The following is a 24110-nucleotide window of genomic DNA, read 5'->3' as shown; positions in this document are numbered from 1 at the left end:
TTTGAACTGACACATTCTGAGGTCTTATAACACCCCTGGCTGGTCGGCCATCCAATAGTTTTGAAATATAACTGTAGAACTAGAAGGTCTTCTGACCATCAATTTTCCTACCAAGTAGACACATTAAGCCAGGACATTTGGACCTATTTTCAATCCAGGTCAAACTGACCTTTTGTCCTCTGAGGCTAGGAACAACACTGCTAAGCTATTGCTATATCAATGAGAAAAGGATGAAATCTATCAAAAAGGCAGTATATGTGTCAAATGGATAAAATATAAAGGTTATATAACTGCTAAAGGTGCTAAGACTACAGAGCTGAGAAACACATAATTGTGCAGACGAGATGGTAAATACAGTGAACATATTCAAAGAGAAAGTGGTTACAGATAATATAGAACTAAAAACAAAAAAAATTGAAAAAGAAATTATGCTGTCAGTAAGATCTAAATAAATGTTTGATAAAGGAAAGCTAGATGAGCTTAACATGTTGAAGATTACATCCAGGACACACTTTAAATTGACGTGTGCATTAATCATCTTCTATTCAGGCATGTGTCCTTGTTAACTCTAAAAAGTACCAGTTATAATAAAACTTTACTTAATCACTAAGGATAAAAAAAAAATTCTCAACTTCTCGCCCAAAATGTTGATAGTGAATGACTTGAACTTTAAATACTCTCATCTTCCATCTTAAACAGATTTGTTAAACTGTTCAAAACTGAGCAGCATTACAGCTGTAGGATAATTACATTACAAACATGAAATTCAAGAAAATTAGCGTTCAGCAATCAACATTTTCCGGAAAAATTTTCAAGTGTTTTAGAAGAGTTCCGCACCACATTAATGAGACAAACAAAAACATGTGGTTGACCAATTAAAACCAGCAATCAGTGTCAGTAATTCACTGCGATTGCAGGTTTTAACTAGTCCATCACATGTTATGGTTTGGCTTAATTACTGTTGCTGAATATCACTAAAGCGGGCCGGGCGCATTTACTCTTTCACAAAGCTTGGAAATCCTGACAGAGTTATTTCCGAACATCGTCCATTGTCCTGTTAAACACAACACATTTCTGCCTGTGTTGCAAAAAATAAGAGAAGTACTAAGAGCTCAGCAAAACTGTACAAGCCAGCTTTACATAAAGCTTAAGACAGTTAACTAGAGGAAAAAATGTTTCTACAAAAAAGCAAATCAGAACTGCCAATAATAAGAGAAAAGAGATGAAAAAAAGAATATTCTGGCAATGTTCTTACACGGGGTAAAAAGGCTTCACCAGAGTTTTCAAGCTGACGTCGTTTCTGTAATACATTTTCGAACATGTATCAGAACCCATGCCACCGTTACAGCAATTTGATCATGCATGCACGATCACCACAACAATTCTGGTCTACTTCAACATGGTAAAGAACAAAGAAATAAGACAACAACTACATCAACCATGCCACACAGATCTAAAGTTGCACATTACGATTACACATTATTCCTAATCTAAATACAAAATCATTGTCTGTATAAGTAATGTTAATTCATACATGAACATAATTCAAATTATTGCCATGCATTCCTTATACCTCTTGTCTGACAAACATACTGCTTCATCAGTAACCTTTTGGTATTACTAATAGTAATATATGCTGAAATAGATATCAACAGCAACTTAAGTCATTTGTACAAACTAAAGTAGATCTTTGTATATATTATTACATTATGTTCTTCTTTTTCTCCCAACCTTTTTTCTATCCTTAATTATATACTCCTTCTTAGAATAACAATCCTGTTATTACTATTAATAATAACAGGATTGTTATTCTAAGAAGGAGTATAATTAAGGATAGAAAAATAATATTAAACATGGAAAGATCTTGAAAACTTTACAAACACGTACAAAATGAACATGTATGCATACATTAATTACAATACAGCAAATAAAATGAGTCTTGGAGAAAAAAGTGTGTAAAAGCACTTGCATAATATATATATATACCTTTACATCTCCAAGATTGAATTTATCTTTTTCAATGAGGTTGAGAAGACGTAGCAGCTGCTCTCGTTCATTGAGACTCACTGTGCCCTCCCTTTCTGGCCTCGGTGGCTGGGCTTCCTCCATTGCAAAATCCATTGTGTCTTTCTTTTTTTTCAACTTTCAAAGTTACAGCCACTGAAGAATTTGTATGTCTAAAAGACGAAGCGGGTTCCACGGTTGGAAGCGAAGCGTATGCATGCTACGTTGTGGCGTTGTTCATTCATGCAGCCATCATCCCTGAAAAAAAGTAAGACTGAATTAAGCACAATATGTACAGCTTCAAATTACCTCAGAACACTTCAAGGACTTGAGGAATCTGATCAGACTGTGTGTATCCTTATACTTGCTATAAAAAGAAATAATGTTTTGTTCGCCATCATGTTTTTTTCTGTTATATATATTCAACCTGGGATTCCCTAATATAAGCTTTGAACTTGAGTATGGATCCTCATTGCCAGATATTGTATATATATACCCCTGGATATTAAAATTAAATACAGTTGCGTTTAAACCAATAAGAAATAAACTCTGTAGCTGCTATCAGCATGTGCACTTTTCAGATTCTTGTCCTTTAGATAGATTTTTGCAGAGCACAGTTCAGAGTAGATATATTCCATAAAAGCGTGTGTGTGGTTGTTTTTTTAACAAATCCTATGCATGTGAGTACTGCTTAAATTGTAATAATCTATCTTAATCTATATGATCTATTTACTCAGCTATATTAAAGGAAAAGTCCAAGGTTTAAGGTCACTTTTGATACGTTGACACTTTTAATTCATTAACCACAATTGTATGTGTAAAAATGAACACAGAAGCCCCAAAAGTATACTTTGAAACCTTTTTTTGCTGTTCCGAATTGTTCCACCGCGCGCGCAGTCTTGGCTCATGACCTTTTGCACACGTGTTTACTACGTCACACACTGCTCGAACAAGTATGGCCACTCACAGTATTTACAGCAGCGAGGAAGAGGAGGAGTACGACGGACCACGTTTGAGCCAGGCTATCGTTCTTCCTACCAGTTTGAACAACGGAAGAAAGACGAGGAAAGAAGGCCACAAGACGCTGCTCGTAACAGAGCCAGCATGCAGAATCGGCAACACTGACTGGTATGTGATTACTATTGTTGTCGCTATCTTCTGCATGCTAGATCAAAAGTCATGTGCGTTTTCCACTCATCAGTTCTTGTGCTTCTGTTGGTATGTTAGCATGACAGGATTATGCTAAGCTGAGCTTTTCAAGCGTCTTGTTTTCTTACCACTTGGATATTTTACTTGGGACTGTACAGTTCAGAATAAATGTATCTGCAGTGTTGCCTACACTTGACGATCTCTTTCCCCTCTGGGAATTCTAAGCACGGTTTTTTTTCCGTTTACACAACAAAACATGTTGATAGTAAGTCAAATTGCGTAATGCCATTTTCTCGTACAGAATGACATTGATGTTGATGATATTTTCACTGATTCGTGACAGTAAGACACAGTGTTTCGTTTTAGGTAATGCATGGAACCACAAAACAGTAAAAGGGAGCTTTCTGAAATGGCGGCGGTGATTTCAATATTCAGAGATCTATCTCAGGAATATTGCCTTACATGTGCCTATGCCCCTGTAACCTTTTTATGTATTTTAGATCTGCCATGATACGATTTGTAAAACGACGGAAGGACATGAGTTATGGTCTAAAAGTGGTGATTTTGGGTATTTATTTTAGGAAGGAAATCGTGCCAGAGATGTTGTTTGGTCAGTAGGGAGGTTGGGAAATAGTTTTTTCAAAGGTAGAAGGACATTTCGAGTAGGCATTGAAAATGAACGAAAGGCAATTCTGGGACGATACCAAGGATTGTTGTGAATGATGCAGACAAAGCGTGTGTTTTTTTTTATTTTTATAAATCAGTGCAGAATTTAATCTTGAGTGAAGCGGTATGTTTTTGAAGAACTCTTCAAAACAATCTTCGTTCTGCGTTCTGTTGAATAGGAGGATGTGTGGGGGAGGGGGGCATAATGGCGTGTGCCCGATTTCAACAGAAAAACTAGGAAGATCTATCGTAGATCTGAAAATAAATAATTCAGTGATGAACAAAGATTAATTTGTTTGTGCGTGTGTGTGGGTGTGTGTGGGTGTGTCTCTCTGTGTGTGTGTGTATGTGTGTGTATGTGTGTGTGTGTGTGCGCACGCGCGATACCCGTGATGAGGCGACCATTGTGTAGTGGCTATGTTCCCCAGGCTCCAACAGAAGCAGGCTGAAATCGAATTCTGTGAATGTGATCGTTTATCGTGTGATGGAGTGATACCGCTTGTCGTTTTAACAAAAGAAGCTTTCTCAGAAATATCCAAAAATGCATACACAACAGTTCCCTTCTTTTGATTGATGTTTGGTCTGTTTTGTTTCGCAACATGGGACACTGTTCAAAAGACAGTGCAGGAGTATTTTCAAACACCTTGAGGAGACAGGACATTGTTTCTGTTTCACAGTGGCCAGGTCAGTCACGATGTGTGGTCAGTGTTAAAAAGCGACCCTGTTAGATTCACTCGAAGGGTACTAACACTGCATGCATTGTGAAACCGCGACTAATGGTACTGTTCGTGTTGTTTCTGTAAAGCATGGTAAGTTTTGTGCATACATAAGAATCACCCGGTTTTTTTGTGTGTCTCCTATGTGAACGGGGCATGCTGTTATGATTACAGAGTGATCTACTGTTTCAGGTGTCAGTGCGGACATTGCTGCCGGATGCCAACTTCTGTTGAGTGTGTGTGTTGCCACGACGTCAGACAAATCAAACAGAAGGTAGAAGGCCTGGAAGAGCAGGTAGGCTGCATCACAGCACATCCTGGCTTTCGTACCGTGTGCCTGGACATCTACTGCCTGGAGACCGCATAGTATTCGTACAAGCAGGACTACGGGCGTCTAAACTTCGATCTGCATGAGTATGTAACACAACACAAATCAGAAGATTATCATTCGGATATATTTGCATATTCTTACACTGACAAGAGAGTGAAATAGTACATTGTATTACACAAATAAACAGATCGGATACGTAAACTAGACACAAATACATCGAATCTAATTAAATCTTCATTATAAACATAAACAGTGGAAAATAACAGCAACTGGGAAACAATAGCATTTGTGTGAAATAAATACAAAACCTATTGTAAGACTGAACACCCACCCACAAACTTTTCAAGATACAATTTAATTGATGTGGGATTCTTCAGTATGTACACTTCTTACTTGCCGGTGTAGCACGATATTAATCCTACGAGATTTTTACTCCGGAGTAAAAAATTCGTACGAATATGTTACTCTACTCATACGTGAGAAAGTTACTCCCCACGACAGGTGTACTCCGATTAAAAAAAATGACGAACAAAATTGTAACTCCCCTGACAAATAATTAACTAATACATTAATCCACCCTATCCACATAATTATCAGTATGATTAGAGCTTGTTCATTTTTCTTAAGTTTTGACATCGGAAATGTACCTCATTGCTTAGAATGGGTGTGTAGCTGATGATCGCCTACAGTAATAGAACTTGGCGGACATTGGTCATAGTCCGATAACTGCCTGCATACAGTATACCTACATAACAGATTCCAACACAAATTTCTAAAGTGAACATGTCATATCTTTATATTTATGGATGAAGAAAAGGAGGTTTCCGCCTGACATTTATCGAAAAAAAGGAAGACATCTTCTGGAAGGTTTTAGATGCAAAGTTTCATGAAGATCTCAGCAATCATTTTCAAGGAATCGCTCCACACGCTTTCTATACGATTTTCGTATGAAATTGTAATCTATTTTCTTGCTACGGGTTATTGATATATAGATTTTAAATATTTGCCGATATATATATGTATATTTGTGACAAAAATGCAGTGCGTTCAATGTTATTCTGGGATTGCTTTACACCACTTGTTTCTTTCTTGCTTTCGCAGGAAATACAGATATGTCGCCTACAGGCAGCTGGTGCGATGGTGTTGGGGTTTTCTAGGCAAAAGCATCAGGGTGCCTCTACCAGCTTGTGCCGTGAAAACGATCAGGGACACTTTCCCAGACGGAGGAAGAGTGGGGTTCAAACTCCCCCAGCTGGAGGGAATCGTGTGACCCTGTACATGTGTTGAACAGCTTCCTGCATGGTGGGACGATGGTACTGGGATGCCAGGTGGTCTGGTACATGGTCCACATGATCCCACAAACTTAGTTCCAGGTTCCTGGGGCTGTTGGTGTACTCCCGCATCAGATACTCTGTGAGCCGGTCAGCATAGCCTGTGCCCCGCAAATAGAAATACAAATTAAATCGATGAATTTGACTCAAGAAATAACTGTTTGTGGTGATATGCATCGGTATGAATGTTACAACGTTCACTACCTTTCTTGGTTAAATGAACTGCTTGAAGTTAAACTTTTAGAAATTTACCCTCACTATTATATATTTTTCTAATTTCTAAGATTTGATTTTGTTACATATCTTTTTTATGACGTAGAGTGGGAGTTCCACTAAACTCAGGTCTGTCAAAACTTTTGCATCAGATAGTGAATTTATGACTCAGAAACATACTCATAAGGGAGAGATCATTGAAACTGAAAGCAGAGGTTATTTGTGGAATTCCCCAAGTCTTCGTGCATGCGAGTGTCCGACAAACAAAACTGTAGCACGTTCAACCATCTTGACAGAAGGAACAAATACCCACGCTTCCAAAGTAGGTTAGAACTGTTGCAGAGTAGTACAGGAAGGTTTTTCACACTATAACTACCACTCTCATGAAGTTTTTCACTTCAATTGAAAGCCCATGATAGTGGTACGATATCAAAACAGAAAAGCTTAAAAAACAATGATACTCGCCGGGATTATTGTCGCTTTTCTATTCCTCAAAAACTCAGCTAATATTTCGGCTGTCACTGTTTACAGTCAGGATGATTGTGAGCTATATTTATAATGTACCCATCATCCTCTGTTTACCCCACCCCGTGTCATCCGGGTTGCTCCAAAACAACATTGTCTGCTTCAGGAGCAGACGACATAGAAATAGTATACATCACAATCACATACGGACATGATCTGTTGCATAAATTCCCTTTCCTTTCTTTTTATATTTAGTCAAGTTTTGACTAAATATTTTAACATCGAGGGGGAATCGAAACGAGGGTCGTGGTGTATGTGCGTGTGTCTGTGTGTGTGTGTGTGTGTGTGTGTGTGTGTGTGTGTAGAGCGATTCAGACTAAACTACTGGACCGATCTTTATGAAATTTGACATGAGAGTTCCTGGGTATGAAATCCCCGAACGTTTTTTTCATTGTTTTGATAAATGTCTTTGATGACGTCATATCCGGCTTTTCGTGAAAGTTGAGGCGGCACTGTCACGCCCTCATTTTTCAACCAAATTGGTTCAAATTTTGGTCAAGTAGTCTTCGACGAAGCCCGGGGTTCGGTATTGCATTTCAGCTTGGTGGCTTAAAAATTAATTAATGACTTTGGTCATTAAAAATCGGAAAATTGTAAAAAAAAAATAAAAATGTATAAAACGATCCAAATTTACGTTTATCTTATTCTCCATCATTTGCTGATTCCAAAAACATATAAATATGTTATATTCGGATTAAAAACAAGCTCTGAAAATTAAATATATAAAAATTATTATCAAAATTAAATTGTCCAAATCAATTTAAAAACACTTTCATCTTATTCCTTGTCGGTTCCTGATTCCAAAAACATATAGATATGATATGTTTGGATTAAAAACACGCTCAGAAAGTTAAAACAAAGAGAGGTACAGAAAAGCGTGCTATCCTTCTTAGCGCAACTACTACCCCGCTCTTCTTGTCAATTTCACTGCCTTTGCCATGAGCGGTGGCCTGACGATGCTACGAGTAAAATGGCATTGCGTTCAGTTTCATTCTGTGAGTTCGACAGCTACTTGACTAAATATTGTATTTTCGCCTTACGCGACTTGTTTTCTTTCGTGGGGGGTGGGAATGTTTACAACAATGTACATGAGATATAGCGAAATTCGTGATTAAGCGTGAAACGGGACATTGGGCATTTCCCCATGTTCAACTAAGAAACAGCGACAGAAGATTCATGACAAAAGCTTGTACCTTCCAGTGATAACTGTGTCACAGCTCTCCTCGGATTGGTTACTGAGTTCCCAGTCCTCGTTTTCTCGGTCTGTCACCATTCCCTCCTCCTCGTCTGACTCGCTGACGGGCTCTTCCTCCATAACTTTGAAAAGATGTTCATGCACTGCTAGCGGTTGTCGGTTTCCTTTGGGTTCTTCAGGATCCGTCTGCTGGCAGAAGTCAACCTTTTTCATCTGAGGTGCTGGGTGTACCTTATCATCAGTTTGTGACCCTTTAAAACAGAAAGAACACTTCATCCTTTGCAACTTTCATGCTCATAATAAAAACATGAAATTCTATATTTAGCGCGCATGTGTGTGTGTGTGTGTGTGTGTGTGTGTGTGTGTGTGTGTGTGTAGTGTGTCTGTGTGTGTGTGGGGGGGGGTGTGTGTGTGTGTGTGTGTACGTACACCTTTCACATTGCTGTGGGTTGACTGTCTGTGCACAGGCAAATATTTTGATGACTGGCGGTTTTTCGTGACAGCGGCAAGTACAGCAGGGCTTGTTATGGAGTGTCCTTTTGTTCTCATCGTTTGCCGTTGGGAATCGTGACAGTTCCCTTTTCCTCTGGAAGTAAAAGAAGAAAGACACTTAGTCTAATGATAATTTGATTTGAAAGTATGCTTGGTCTGGTATTGTCTATTGACCTATTCAGAACCTTGAAAATTGAATACCCACTGAAAGACGTATGGATATTATCATGTGTGTATCCATGCGTAAGTTTCAACACATAAGCTGGTTTTACGTGTCTCAGTCAATGCAGACAAATCACATGCACGATTCTCACATCTCTCGTCTTTCAGTAGCAAAAACTGCACGCTTACAATAGATATTTTATACATAGTGAATTATAATTCAAGCAAACACTGTCAATGTCATGGATTTACATTTGGAGTTTGCGATCATATTTACCCCACGCTTGGCACATATATTGTGTAATGTCTCCACACAAAAAACTGACAACGTGTTACTCTTAATCTGCCGCGCCACCCCCCCACCCCTATCACCCCCACCCGCTCTTGTTCCTGCCTAGCCCCCATTTTTCACAGCTCAGCTCAGACCGTTATGCAACAGTGTTGCCTGTGGCGCTTCGACGTCAATACATCATCTTTGTAATCCAGCAGTAATAGCCGGACCAAGACACACTAATCTGCACCAATTCACATTTGCTGCGCACCAATATGTGGGTGCATGGTCAAAACAAAAAACATCTACTACATCTACAATCAAAGTACACTGACCTTCAAGCAGCTTTGAACGGAGGGTACTGCCAATCGCGACAATACTCTTTTCGGTTGAAACCCCAACCTGTTTTGCTCAAAGTTGATGAAGTCGGTTTGCACGAAATGTTCACTGCAAATGAACCTGCTTTTGCCAGACACTTTTAAATGCGCACGCTTTAGCTGTGGAAACATCTCCCATTTCGATAACAAACTTAGGTTTTTGGTAGGAAATCTGTGGAAGGAAATGCCGCTTGTTGTTTGCGTGTTTTTGCAGTTTGCGGCTGCACACCTACGAGGCATTCTTCCGGACCCAGTTATCACTTTTACACATGTGCATGAACACCACGCTGGTTGAACCAAAACAAACACTGTGACGTCACAGTGAACCGACGTCACAGTGAACCAAAAATCACGTGACCACAACATGACCCCAGGCGGCTTGTCTTGGTTAGCCCACCAATAATAAATGTTCAATTACAACAACAACAAAATTTTTAATAATTTTTAAAATATTTTTCCTGAGATGTTTATAACATTTGGCATTCGATATTCAAGCTTTTGGAGATATTTCAAAACCTTGGACTTGTCCTTTAACACCTCCAAGTCCAACCACCACTGTTACTGTTGAAAGTCACTGCCTTTCTCTCAAGATACAACATGACCCAAATCTGAGCTTTAAGCGCATTTTCCCAGCAGAAAAACAAACTGCAAAATATGTGAAGAAAACTGGTGCATGTGATTTGTAATGATAATTTAAAACAAACACCAGGGCAGAGGACAATGTCAATGTCCTGTTGCCTTTCACAGTTTCAGTCCGAGGGTGGGTTTTGCTCGATACACCCACCAACTCATGCAAAACATGTTCAAATATAAGTCAGAAAACTTAGACATTCGACCAACATTTACAAACAATCACACAAATGCAGCAGGCACTGACAAACTGCGGGATTTTTCCATCAGCTAGCTATCCTTGCTCGTTCTTGGCTGATCACTATGGTCGCGCGACGCCGTCCGCCAAAATCCGTCATTTCCGGTCAGAAGATGTTGACACTTCCTCAACAGAAAATTCCTTTCTGTCTGTTGTCTCGTTGCAACAAAGCATCTCCAAATATGAACGACTTATTCATATTGAGTATAAGTAGTAGATCAGAACCACTAAAAGAAAAAATAGGAATGCACAGTTCCACATCATGTAAAAATTCGCTTTCATGTTTGGGTCGTCTGCTGTAAGTACTGCACTTTGTCACTTCCGCTTCACATCGATTGGATCATTTTTTCGTCTGATTGGTGAGTGTTTTTTTAATGTCAGGGGAAATCACTCTAATAGAAAAAGGAAAAAAGTGTATGTTGAAAGATGTGCTAAGTTCTTTAGATAAAAGCTTCAGTAACTTACCAACAAAGATGCCAGCCTCATGTGTTCAGCTGGAATCAGACGCATATCTAGTGTGTTTGACCCACGCCTTGTCTACAGAGAGAGAGGAGGTCATGGGTCTACTTATTGGAGAGGTACTGGCGTTCAGGTGTTGATCTCTAGTCTAACAACAGTGCCAGAGATTACACCCATGGTGTATTCATGAAGCTTGTCATTGTTAAACACCTGCAGCCCAATGCATGGCCCCTACATAGGAGCCTAATTTGATGACGTCACGGCACTAAAGTCTGTGGACTCCATAAAGTCTCTTATTTCTAATGCATAGACCGCGCATAGAGCCGTATGTCGGCCATAAAGTTATAGCACTAGCAGTAGCAGGCCCCTCCTTCCAATAAGAGTTGTGGAACCGGCTATTGGAGCGTTTAAAATGGTGGCTGCTTTCATGCCGATTCAGGATGAGAAGAAATTTGAGAAGCAACCGGATCGATCTTTCTTGACCGCCTACATCCATGCACTGAATCGTTACGACGACGTGGAACTGTGCAGAAAATTCCGCTTTCGTCGACAGGACATTCTTGCAATCACGGATGAACTGTAAGAGCAACTCGAACTGCCGAATCGAAAGGGTGCATTGCCGCCGGTTCTGCGGGTTATCTTGACTTTGGGTCAGTTTTTACGTGTGCGGATCTTTTCAAGATGTGTGTGGCGAACTGATCGCGGTACATAATAATAATAATAATAGTAATAATAATAATAATAATAATAATACGGGAATTTATAACATCAAACACAGCATGCAGAACCAGCAAGAGAGTGATGGATACCTTTATGGCGAGGGTACCGGAATGAATAGTTTCCAAACCACGAAAGCCAAGTTTTATCAGGAGACAGGCTTTCCAAACTGTCTGCGGCAAATGGTGTAAAACTGACCCGCGGCGAAGCATCACAAAGCTTGACGCATGCGCAGAGACACAGGATGACGGGGAATCCCTTCCACTATCTACGTGTTAAAAATAGAGCCGCTCTTGGCTATTGCAATTTGCAGGCACTATTTGACCTCATGCATGCGGATGCATGCGGACCGCTGAGTTCTATAGTGCGTTTCATAGCTATGCGCTCCACAGCACTATGAAATCCGTAAAGTATGTGCTGGCTATATGCATTGGCCTCCTGACTGTGTTATTATTAAACTTTTCACGACTCCTGAAATTTATTGCAATCAGCATCTTCAGTATTATTTCATTTTCATTTCATTTCATTGTCATTACTTTATTGTCCCATCGCTGGGAAATTTGGGTCGCTTCCTCCCAGTGGAAAGCTAGCAGCAACGGAGTCGCGCTATACCCAGGTGTCTGCGTGTTTAGGTGTACAGTAGTACCTGCCATATCCGGTCACCCATTAGTCATTGCAAAGGTGACCGCAAATATCAGGTGGCCGTCCATTACAGGCCCCCTCCTCCTCCAAAAGAACCCAAAAAACACGATCAAGTTTTCATGAAGAAAAGAAAGCAATCATCCATGAGCCGCCGATTCATTGTCTCTGTTAGTTTTGCTTTCGTTTATACATCTTAATTATTTGCGTGTTTAACTCGATCGTCCTGGCTAAGCTATTGTTTCGTATGTTTCTATGTGTGATGTTTGGATTATTATATATGTATTTGAGTGTCAGATAAACAAGTGTTTCAAACTCACATCAGCTGTGATCGATCCGGAAGTGACTGCCGTAAATGTACATGTATAGGCATGTCTGTATTTACAGTTTGCGCATGCGTAAGTATTCATGTCGTCTGCTCGTGCTGTGCCGTCTGTGCACACAACACACACCACAGGCGCTCGCCCGCGAAAGTGACAAGTGGCCGTTAAGTGGCCGCTCCTGTCGAGTAAGAGGGGCACCTTTGGGCAAAAATCAGTGACCGTTGACCGCGTCAGACAGGTTAACGGCCATTAAGAGTCAATTATAGAAGGAAAACTCATTAGTCATGGGAAAGCTGGCCGCTCCGGGCAGGTTCACGCCCACGAAAGGGCCGGAAATGGAAGGGACTACTGTATTCAGCCAACTGCACTTATGGCAGAATGACCAAGATCTTTTATGTGCCATTGTGATGACACGGGGGTGGGACATGGCTTCCGTCTCTGGGTCTGCACATAAAGTTGACCCGTGTCCGTCCCGGCCCGAATTCGAACCTGCGACCTTCCGATCACAAGTCCAGTGCTCTACCAACTGAGCTACCGGGCCCCTCATGGGGGCGGGGATGTAGCTCAGTCGGTAGCGCGCTGGATTTGTATCCAGTTGGCCGCTGTCAGCGTGAGTTCGTCCATGGCTGCTTAAATGGTGGGGTAAAAAACGGTCATACACGTAAAATTCCACTCGTGCAAAAAACACGAGTGTACGTGGGAGTTTCAGCCCACAAACGCAGAAGAAGAAGAAGAATACACTTATGGAATACAATCATTATTTATAGTGACACTTTAAAGTTAAAAAAACATAATATTGATAGGAGAAAGATTGACTTTTTATTTCTGCTGTAAAAAAATGAAATAAAAGTAAGTTAATGTTGTTGATGCTAATGTGTGATATATGACCTTTACTTGGCTGTCTCCCGATATATATAACCACTGTGATAAGATAGCACATAATATATATATATATTATATAATAGTTATAATACTGAAAGAACAGTTAACATTTTGCAATTCATTCAGGAGTTTATAATTGTGTAACTGCAATGTCTATTTTAGATGAATACTTCACTGGAATACTTTTGCTATCTAGCTATTCTAATTTGGTGATCACATTGAGATTGTGTTTGTTTTTACATTTAGTCAAGTTTTGACTAAATGTTTTAACATAGAGGGGGAATCGAGACGCGGGTCGTGGTGTATGTGTGTGTGTGTGTCTGTCTGTGCGTGTGTGTGTGTAGAGCGATTCAGACTAAACTACTGGACCGATCTTTATGAAATTTTACATGAGAGTTCCTGGGTATGAAATCCCCAGACGTTTTTTTTTCATTTTTTCGATAAATGTCTTTCATGACGTAATATCCGGCTTTTTGTAAAAGTTGAGGCGGCACTGTCACACCCTCATTTTTCAATCAAATTGATTGAAATTATGGCCAAGCAATCTTTGACGAAGGCCAGACTTCGGTATTGCATTTCAGCTTGGTGGCTTAAAAATTAATTGATGACTTTGGTCATTATGACATTAAAAATCTGAAAATTGTTAAAAAAAACATTTTTATAAAACGATCCAAATTTACGTTCATCTTATTCTTCATCATTTCCTGATTACAAAAACATATAAATATGTTATATTTGGATTAAAAACAAGCTCTGAAAATTAAAAATATAAAAATTATTATCAAAATTAAATTTTCGAAATCAATTTAAAAACACTTTCATCTTATTCCTTGTCGGTTCCTGATTCCAAAAACATATAGATATGATATGTTTGGATTAAAAACACGCTCAGAAAGTTAAAACGAAGAACTCAGAACTCAGAAAGTTTATTGTATAGGCCAACTGACCCGTTACAACCGGTGCATATATCAAACCTGACAGCCTCTCTCTCTCTCTCTCCCTCTCTCTCTCTCTCTCTCTCCCTCTCTCTCTCTCTCTCTCTCTCCCTCTCTCTCTCTCCCTCTCTCACTCTCTCTCTCTCTCTCACACACATACACACAAACATTCTGGCTTTCACTCCTTCTCACACACACACACTCACACACACACGCACACACACACACACACACGCGCACATACATACATGTATGGGTATGTACAGGGGATGGCTGGTGCCTCATCAAATACATCCTCAACTACAACATACATCAAAGGACATAGTTGTTTAGAAACCAGCAGCTACACAATGCACTCAACCACATCAGCAAAACAGAGAGACATGAAGCAAAATAAATCATTCTGTTACACCTTAGGAAGTAAATCACGGCGTTTGTTAACATAATAAATAAATCTGCCTAAATCATGGAGACCCTTCTTGTTTTGCATTATCAACTGAAAGGAAACCAAACAAGGATATGATGTGTATTTAAAGGGTAAGTATTGGCAGCGAAGATCGTTCAATGCATCACAGTGAAATAAAATGTGCATTTCATCCTCAGGTGCTTTTTTGCAGAATGGGCAAAACAAGTCCTGTAGGGTATGTGGGGAGTATCTCAGTTTATGTGAGCGTAATTCGGACACGCCCGCTCTGAACCTAATGACGAAGAGACGAAGAGAGGTACAGAAAAGCGTGCTATCCTTCTCAGCGCAACTACTACCCCGCTCTTCTTGTCAATTTCACTGCCTTTGCCATGAGCGGTGGACTGACGATGCTACCAGTATACGGTCTTGCTGAAAAATTGCAGTGCGTTCAGTTTCATTCTGTGAGTTCGACAGCTTGACTAAATGTTGTAGTTTTGGCTTACGCGACTTGATTATGTTCCACAGGTAGATGTCAACAGAGTGGTGCACATTTCTGCAGTGATCGTCTTGCGTCGGTCAGACAAGCAGCCGGATAGAGTAGAAATCTCCCCGGAGCAGTTATCAGATGCTTCTACCAAGGCAGAGGTGCGTATAGAATGATACATTGAAAGAACATCATAATACAGTGGAACCCCCCTTTTCACACCTCCAAAAATCTGAGAGTGTGGTATTTTTTTTAATATGATATTTGATATTATAAGTTGTTGCTGTGCAGACATAAACTTTACGGTCTGAAATCTTTAGTGTTATGTATATTATATACGACTGCAAGTTCTTATAGTTACTGAGGAGTTTATATTTTGTTATTTCTAACTTTCAGAGATTAGCGCAAGAGCTAAAGCGTCCGATGCGAGTGATTGGCTGGTACCACTCCCACCCTCACATCACAGTCTGGCCGTCCCACGTCGGTAAGAGGTGTACTGTTTCTTTGTTTGCCTATTTTTTTTACCCACAATGTGTTTCATGGTTAAAGGAACATCACTTCTAACATTCAGTCAACATTTGATCAGTGATGTCAAAAAATCATGAATCATTCTTGTGTACAGAAACGTTCAGATTCATTCTGCTCTCTGTGCTTGAAAGAATCATTTTAAACTCAATGCTAAACAATCTTAGTGTATGTTTTTTTCCTCAATAGCAATTGTCATGAGATGTGTAAAGTAGAGTGATCCATGACATTTAATTATGGAATGTCAGTGTTGTCACATTATATATATATATATATATATACATATATGGTAAGTTCAATTTTCAACGGTTGTACAATGTACTAAATTGTTAGAATGAATGCCATTGTAAGTATAACTAGTTTATTGATTTCATGTTCATAAACCTATTGAGACACTGATTGTGCTGTTTGGAATGCTCTTATTCCCATGAAGGGGTCCAGACTAACATGATATAAACACTTATTGATGACTTATTTTTGTCATTGTTTTTCAGATGTACGCACTCAAGCAATGTACCAGATGATGGATGATAACTTTGTGGGGCTGATTTTCTCTGTGTTCAATGAAGACAAAAACACAAAGGTAAATTGGCTCTAAGCTGTTCTACTTCTAGCTGCTAATTGTTCAGGCTTTGCATTAACTTAGCAGTAATTATCTACTATGGCTACCTTTGCCAGATCATGCTTTTGTTATGGGTTATACTTATAGATAACCCATACTTTTTGATGATGGATTCAACATAGAAGGTATGAGTTGCCCATGACCTATGCCATCCAAATAGAATTAAACATTGCATGTGTCATGTACAACCCATGCCGTCTGAATAGGGACAAACACCATACAATTCCTTCACAAAGTCTGACTGACAGATTGTACACAACCTCCTGGACTTTGTAGTTCACATTGATACATGGTGAGGGCCAGATGTAAAAAAGCTGATCACTGATTACTCCATTACCCTTGTTAGATAAAGAATTGTCATTGTCATGATTTAATGTTGACCATCAAAACCATTTCATACATCTAATTTGTGGATTTCATTTCATACATCGTCAATAGGAATTTCATGAATTGTTTGAAAATTACTCAAAGTTTCAATCAAAAGCATGAAGTTGATTGAAAAATATCTATATGTTTGTGAGGTCATGGGTTGGACATGACACAGGGAGCATCATGCTAGTTATTGGCAGGGTTTTCATCTTGTGGTTGTTGTGCGGTTGTTTAAGTTTTTAACTGTAAGATTCAACAAGATTTCTGAATGTAGCTTGCGTGAGTAAGAAAGCATTTATGGACTGCATGTTAGATTAAACTGCTTTGTTCCATGGCTAATAAAAGAAAAATGTATAACAATATTTGTTTTTCAGCAAAGTCGTATTCAGGTGACTTGCTTCCAGGCTGTGCAGGGAGGATATGGAGGTTCAGAGTAAGTCGTTTACTCTTAATGTTGGTTGATCAATTGACGGGCGCAGTGGCCTAGTGGATAGGACGCCGGCCTCCCAAGCAGAAGGTTCGAATCCTGGCCGCGCCTGGTCGGTTAAGGGTGGGGATTTTTCTGATCTCCCAGGTCAACTTATGTGCAGACCTACTAGTGCCTTATACTCCTTCGTGTGTACAGGCAAGCACAAGACCAAATGCCAATGGAAAAGATCCTGTAATCCATGTCAGAGTTCGGTGGGTTATAGAAACACGAAAATACCCAGCATGCTTCCCCTGAAAGCAGCGTAGGGCTGCCTAAAATGGCGGGGGTAAAAACAATCATACACGTAAAAACCCACTCGTGCAAAAACACGAGTGTACGTGGGAGTTTCAGCCCATGAATGCAGAAGAAAAAGAAAGATTGATTGATTGTTCTTTGATTTCATATGATTGATGTACTAGTTTCTCTTTTTTCCTATGCCAAATAATTGACGGTGTTGAGTGATCGCTTGGTTGATGGATATCGGGGTTCAGAGCAGGTGGTTTGTTTGTTTTTTCTAAATATTTCGATTGACTCATTTATTTGATAGATCAGTTGGCTGATTGATAATTAAGTCTCATGCCAAAATTACTGTAGAAATAAAGTTACAACTTGCTGTCTTTAATCGACAGTTCCACAATCTCATACCAACAAGTACTTGGTTAATAATAATAATGATAATAATGACAGCTTATATAACGTGAACCTCAGGAATCTATGCTCTCTACGCTTTACATATTAACTATGAATAAAATCTTGCAGGCATGAGCGGTACGAGGTTCCCCTGAAGATCACACCAAGCTCAGCGATTGGCTGGGAATGTCTGGAGGCATTGGTGGAGCTGCCAGGGATCCTCAAACAGGAAGAGGAAGAAGCGTACCAGAATGCATCAGTGTCGGTGCCGGAGGAGGATCTGATCTCTCGGATACACAACAGTGCAGGTCAGTCATCATGCTTCTGTACCTTGCCAGATACAGTGGAACCTCTCTTTTACCACATCCACAAATCTGACAAAATCAGGTCTTAAAGCCAAAAAAAAAAATAGGTCTGTTTACGGTAACCCGACCGACCCTAGTTTTTTCGCGCGACCCTAGACTTTTTTTTGGCATTTGGGGAAAGAAAAAAAAATCTTGTTTTTTTGGCAAAATAACGTAAAAATATGGTTTTTTTGAAAAAGAAAAAAAAAATCCCGACCTACCGACCCTATTTTTTGGGCCTATGTTACCGTAAACAGACCTATTTTTTGGGGGGGCCTAAGGAGGAGGGGTTCTTGAATTGAGGCTAAATTTACAGGGGTTGAGAAGCAATAGCATTGATTTTGTGTATGGTCCAGATCTGGTTTTCTCATCAGCCAGCTACACTCATATGTTTTGTAACCATGCAGAGGCTCCCCAATTCACAGTCCTGAAAGAAACTAGCTAGCAACACACATAATAGTCGCTGCTCCAATTAGCATTCGATGAGAGCTTAGTTGATCCCCAAAATAATGTAAAACTCTCTCCCTCTTGAGAACATGTTTTCTCACATTTTCTATTCATTACCTCTGTAACTTTACCCCCATTTTAAGATTCCCTCCATTTTCAGACCTGATTTTCTCAGATTTTTGCAAGTCTTAAAAGGTGGGTTTACTGTACTACGTTTTCATGCTTTGCCGAGATAAATGCAATCTGTCCTTGTCTTCGGGTTTGGGTTAGCCAAGCCTTGTTTTATGCAGCCTTGGTGACTGGTTTTCAGTTAAAGTTTCAGGCCGACATATTAACTAAATGTTTTGGTATCGCTTCACATGACTTGTTTCTGTTTTGCAGTGTACACCAAGTCTCTGTGTCACGTGATGGAGGTATTGAGCGGCCCTCTAATGACCATGCTGGAGAACCGACTGGAGATCAACCGCATTCGGCACCAGCATCTGCTGAGGCAGAAACAGCAGCTACAGAAAAGACTGACTGAGACCACGTGATGGATTCTATGGAATAGTGTTTTTCTTGTTGTTGTGTGTGTGTGTGTGTGTGTGTGTGTGTGTGTGTGTGTGTGTTTGACTGTGTGTGTGTGTGTGTGTGTGTGTGTGTGCTTGACTGTGTGTGCTTGACTGTGTGTGTTGGAGCTGGCCACCGGTGGAGTTTTCAGTGGTCGTTAACTGTATGAACTATAACTACAGTGATAGCCCAGTTAGAATTCTGCTGCCACAAGATTTATGAAGTAATGCTTGAAAAAAAAACTTAGTTTGTGTGTGTCTGTGTGCATCGCAGCGTATGTGAGCTGGTCACTGATGGAATTGTCAGTGATTCTCAGTGTCTACTAACTACAGTCATAGCCCAGATATGTATCATTTATGAAGTAATGCCTAAATAACTAAGTTCGTGTGTGTGTTTAACATACAGCTGGTATCCTGCTGTTGGTCAAGAATACTCATGTACGCAAACAAAGTAAAGTGGACTACGAAGCAATTCTGACAAGTTTTGTTTGGCCACCAGTATAAGTTTGTAAGATACTTAATTCTTGTATAAAACTGTGTTGCTGCCCAGAATGCTCTGATCTGATCTTTGATTTAAAAAGGAATGTCTGGTTTGTTCACTGCTGATGTGGTTGCATGTGCATCCAGTGTTTGTGTGTTAACTCAGCGCCTCGCACACATAATTATGCTGTCTGTTTTGCAATTCCCATGAGATTTAACTGAACGATTTAATTAAGTAATTAGGCTCAAGCTCAAACGCTCAAGCCATGGTGTCTCTCGGCTTGAAAAAGGGAGCATGGTTTTGCAGATAATTGATGCAGTCGTTACTGGATATATGGAAAATAGAGCATGTGATTTGGGTGCTCTGGTAGGCGTTGGGAGCCCGACCTCCTCTACAAAACTTTCCCTACTGTGGTTCCACAGCCTTTATCAGCTAAGCTGTCAACACAAGACCTTGTGCTGGTGGTGGTTTGTTCAGCTGAGTCAATTAGTCGTTTATAGTAGTGCCAAGACTGTTTGTTGATCTTGCGCGCCCATGCTATCACCGACTTCTGACAGCTCCTGCATCGTAAATCTCCTTGTCCCAGGGTACACGCTAGCCTACAGGAGCTGTCAGATGTCGGCGATAGCATTGGCGCGCTAGATAAACAAACAGTCTTAATTGGCACAACTATAAACGCCTAATTGACTCCGCTGAACAAACCACCGCTTAACAAACCACCGCTAGCACGAGGTCTTGTGTTGACAGTTTAGCTGATAAAGGCTGTGGAACCACAGTAGGGAAAGTTTTGTAGAGGAGGTCGGGCTTTAAGCAGAAATGTCTGGTGTTATACAGGTTAGAATGTGAAAACCTTCAACCTGTAAACCTTCAATCTGTACAATTCTACAGGTTAGTATTGAGTGTGACGGTTTTTCCATATCAAAGTGTACTTATTACCATCCTGCTGCGTTTGGTTTGGCTGGTTGCTGTGACTTAGTGACTTTGCTTTTTGGGATAGTTGTTCTTTTACCTTGTTTTGATGATACAGTGCCCCCCGCGGGTTAGGGGGAGTCCCATATTGGTTGGGACGAGAAAGAATTTACCCGATGCTCCCCAGCAAATTTTTGATTAGTGCTTTTGTGAACAAGAAACAATTGACAAGTGGCTCTATCCCATCTCCCCCCTTCCCTCCGTCGCGATATAACCTTGAATGGTTGAAAACGACGTTAAACACCAAATAAAGAAAGAAAGATGATGATACAGTGGAACGCCTCTTGTAGAACCCCCCTAATGTAAGACTAATTCCCTCCTTTTAAGACGTTGGTGTCAAAACATCCTGTTCGTAGCCTCTGTAAATTTACATCCATTTTAAGACTCCCTCCTTTTTCAGACCCGATTTTCTCAGATTGTTGGAGATGGTAAAAGGGTACCGGTAAGGCCATCAAATAAAAAATGTTGGTTCTGGGTAACGTGACCAAAAAAGATAGGGTTGGTAGTTAGCTTTTTAAAAATTTTTTTTTAATTTAGTTGAGTTCAAAGGAGGTTACTTCCCTTAGTCTCGGTATGGTTCGCAAAAAGTCCCAAAAGTTAAGTTTTTTTTGAGAAATGAAAAAAAAGTTTTAGGGTTGGCAGGAAAAAATAGGGTCGGTCGGGTCACCCTAAACCAACATATTTTTGTGTGTGGCCTAAACAGAACACCCAGCACCAGCACCAGTGCATTGTAATAATTGGAAGCCAGAGAAGCAGGGTAACGACGTTAAACACCAAACAAAGAAAGAAAGAAAGAAGCAGGGTCAGAAACCTTACACACTTAGTTCACTTTTTTCAAACTGAATTCCATACAAGTTTCTTGTACAGTATAGACCGGTTGTAAGAAACCCGTGGGGACCCAAACTTTAGGTTTCTTATATCCGGTGTTTTCTGTAACCGGTTTGACCGGATATAAGAAAATATTGCAAGTCAACTTTCTTATAACCAGTCAATCGTTTTTTCTATGTAAACTTGATGTTTTCACACTATTTTCTCCTTTACTTGTTTTTGTATGTTTAAATAGTATTACACACAAACACAGAGAGAGAGACAGAGACAGAGAGAGAGAGACAGAGAGAGAGAGAGAGAGAACAACAAAACCCAAGGAAATGTTATCTTTAAAGCTTTTATTTCCAAAAGCAGAAAAACAAATAATGATGGTAATCTAGCTAACGGACGAATAACAGGCATTGATTCAAATAAAGAGAGAATGTCATATATTTGACAATTTGCTACATCTCAGACGAAATAACGTGCAAATGTAATAATTCTTTCAGAGGGTTCGAAGTATAATCACCATTTGTGATGTACGTCGTCAGACTTTTGAAGAACCTTCGTGGTTGAAAACGACGTTAAACACCAAATAAAGAAAGAAAGACTTTTGAAGTTGTTGAAAGCTCAGAGGGTTTTTCTCCATATATGAGCCAGCGGAAATATTTTGATTGTCTTTCATAATTTGTGGTTTGGGTAGTCTCCTTTAAGTAAGACTATCTCTGTCTATCTATCTGTCTGTCTGTCTGTCTCTCTCATCCCCGCCCCACTCACCCCTCCTCCTTCGACTCAAATTGAGCTAGGAAATGGAAAGTCATCTGTTTGGAGTGAAAAGAAATCAGAACATTCTGTTCTGAGTACATGTATACTAGAAAAAATATGAAAAATATATTCACCCATCTCGATATTCAATGGAGATTCAAGCAGAGTTGTCTTTTGGCCCACTAGGCCTACTGATTGGCATCTTTTGCCTCGCTTCTGTGCAAGCACTCACACTAAATTAGAAAGGCCACATACATACATGTAGATGTAAGCTTGCATGACCTCATGCATGGCAGTGACTACCCAAAATAACTTCCGTTTACAGAGTCCAATACAAGGCATACTTAAGCAATTTGTCACCACTTCTACTTGACAATCGAAGACTATTCATCAATTGTAATTAGCTGTTTACCAGAAAAGAAAACTCAAACAAACAAACAAATCCCTAATTAAATAACATATTCTTACTACAACTCACATAAATAGCATTAACTTCAGTTTGATGCGTTAGACATTGAAGCACTGACCCTGGTAACAGGGGGAGATAACTCCCAAAACAAAACAAACCCTTGACAACGGGTCCCGGGAGTTACCTCCCCCCACCGGCTGCCCGCGCATGCGCTGGACATACTGCCGGTATAGTCATTCCCTTCTTCAACACGCTAGCGAATAGACGTGTTTGCACTCTGGCTGTTTTCTTCAGCCGCTGGCCTGCCACGGTAGGCCGTTGACCCTTTGAAGTCTGAACGCTTCTTGCCTCTACTACGGTGAGATCTTTCTTGTTTATCTTGTTTTGCCTTGCCGCCATTTGCAAAGTGTATTTTGTTGGGGAACTTGACTCTAACTTGTCGGAGTTTCTTGTTCTTCTCAACTTGGCTTATAACGGTCAGGGCACTGTTAGCCGGTGCCGGCCGCCATTTGCATTTTGTAATTGTTGTTGAAATTTTTGCACTTCGTCTTACGAAGTTTTTCTGTTCGTCAACTTGGCGCTTTCAGGTAGGAGCACCGTTGTTTAGGTGCCTGCCTTCTTTTGCTTGATTATTTTTGGGTTGTGAAACTTTTTGCTCCGATTTCTGGGGTCTTTTGTTGTCTCAACCTACTGTAGGCAGAGCGCTGTGTTACAAGCGCATGCCGCCATTTGCATTTTTGTTTTGTCTGCCGGTTGCGGAACTTTTGACTCCGATTTCTGGAGTTTTTTGTTACTTCAACCTAGTGTAGGCAGTGCCCGGTGTTACGGGTGCATGCCGCCATTTGCATTTTAGAATTTTGTATTATTTTGCGAAATTTTCTCGTTGTGACTTGTCATTTCGATGGCGGACAAGGAGAAGAGCTCTGCCAAGCAGGTACCGGTGGGGTCGCCGCTGGGCAGTTCTGGGTCTGCGTCTTCGTCTAAAAGTAAATCTAAGAAGTCGCGTTCGAAAGATAAAGATAAAGTTTCGCCGGCGAAACGACCTCTGGTCAATGTGTTTGATCCGGTGAGCAAGGAGTCGTTGCGTGTTTCGATTGATCCTCCTGCTAGCATGCCTGTGTTGTCGCCGCAGGAGAAAGAGACTCAGGCGGTCTCCCGCGATGAATTGTTTGCTCTTTTTTCTACTTTCAAGGATCAAATGAGGGAGATGCTGGCTACTGACAGGGGTGTGTCTTACTCCACCATTCCAGCTTTGCCTCCAGGGGTTGGCAACGTTGCCTCTTTGTCGAGGATTCTTCCTTCTGCTACGATTACGTCGGCGGACGTTGCTGATCCTCAGCTTTCGGCTTCGGCCGATCAGGTACGTGTTAGTGGAAGTTCGGGGTGTTCGGCGCAAATGCGTGCTGCTCATCTCGACGGTTATTCCACCCTTGACGCTGGGGCCGGTACGTCCGGTCCCTCGTACTTGGGTTCAACTGCTTCGGCAAAGGGATTTCCGGCCACAGGATCTCTTCCGAGAGATCGTGGCACTTTCATTTCGTTACCATCGACTTCCGGTTCACAGCCTACGGGGGTTCCGG

At 40.5% G+C, this 24110-nt stretch overlaps 3 protein-coding genes and 2 long non-coding RNA genes across 5 annotated transcripts in view; 3 read left to right on the top strand and 2 right to left on the bottom strand.

Annotated features, from left to right (window-relative positions):
* Window positions 1-21485, top strand: part of LOC138983890 (cell division cycle protein 16 homolog) — a 161973-nt gene extending 140488 nt beyond the window's left edge. Inside the window, exon 19 of the mRNA XM_070357218.1 lies at window positions 20692-21485. The gene's annotated coding sequence lies outside the window, so the exon portion shown is untranslated. The remainder of the gene's footprint in view (window positions 1-20691) is intronic.
* On the bottom strand, window positions 1158-10549 carry LOC138983882 (uncharacterized). Its single transcript, XR_011461301.1, has 3 exons — window positions 10310-10549; window positions 1987-2262; window positions 1158-1300 (listed from the first exon to the last, which is right to left on the bottom strand). It is a non-coding gene; the product is annotated as an uncharacterized lncRNA (long non-coding RNA).
* On the top strand, window positions 2777-6106 carry LOC138983880 (uncharacterized). The gene is made up of 3 exons (XM_070357210.1): window positions 2777-3132; window positions 4728-4949; window positions 5968-6106. The coding sequence occupies exons 1-2, from the start codon at window positions 2960-2962 to the stop codon at window positions 4900-4902; spliced, it is 348 nt and encodes a 115-aa protein (XP_070213311.1). The 5' UTR covers window positions 2777-2959; the 3' UTR covers window positions 4903-4949; window positions 5968-6106.
* LOC138983881 (uncharacterized) lies at window positions 7327-9972 on the bottom strand. Its single transcript, XR_011461300.1, has 3 exons — window positions 9391-9972; window positions 8560-8716; window positions 7327-8316 (listed from the first exon to the last, which is right to left on the bottom strand). It is a non-coding gene; the product is annotated as an uncharacterized lncRNA (long non-coding RNA).
* LOC138983892 (lys-63-specific deubiquitinase BRCC36-like) lies at window positions 10705-19086 on the top strand. Its single transcript, XM_070357223.1, has 7 exons — window positions 10705-10878; window positions 15187-15306; window positions 15542-15629; window positions 16165-16253; window positions 17036-17094; window positions 17890-18068; window positions 18933-19086. Exons 1-7 carry the CDS (start codon window positions 10717-10719, stop codon window positions 19082-19084), a joined length of 849 nt encoding a protein of 282 aa, XP_070213324.1. The 5' UTR covers window positions 10705-10716; the 3' UTR covers window positions 19085-19086.
* Window positions 21486-24110: the final 2625 nt, after the last annotated feature.

The sequence above is a fragment of the Littorina saxatilis genome, linkage group LG13 (assembly GCF_037325665.1).
Source record: "Littorina saxatilis isolate snail1 linkage group LG13, US_GU_Lsax_2.0, whole genome shotgun sequence".
In the NCBI taxonomy this organism is placed as follows: Eukaryota; Metazoa; Mollusca; class Gastropoda; order Littorinimorpha; family Littorinidae; genus Littorina; species Littorina saxatilis.
Note: the sequence above shows the minus strand (reverse complement) of the source record. Positions and strands in the feature narration are given on the sequence as shown.

Bases quoted from the DNA above. Each gene is read 5' to 3' on its own strand.
- LOC138983880 (XM_070357210.1), top strand. From the start codon at position 2,960: ATGGCCACTCACAGTATTTACAGCAGCGAGGAAGAGGAGGAGTACGAC. The intron at 3,133-4,727 runs GTATGTGATTAC...CTACTGTTTCAG, and splicing joins AGAATCGGCAACACTGACTG to GTGTCAGTGCGGACATTGCT.
- LOC138983892 (XM_070357223.1), top strand. From the start codon at position 10,717: ATGTTGAAAGATGTGCTAAGTTCTTTAGATAAAAGCTTCAGTAACTTA. The intron at 15,307-15,541 runs GTGCGTATAGAA...TCTAACTTTCAG, and splicing joins ATGCTTCTACCAAGGCAGAG to AGATTAGCGCAAGAGCTAAA. The intron at 18,069-18,932 runs GTCAGTCATCAT...TCTGTTTTGCAG, and splicing joins TCGGATACACAACAGTGCAG to TGTACACCAAGTCTCTGTGT.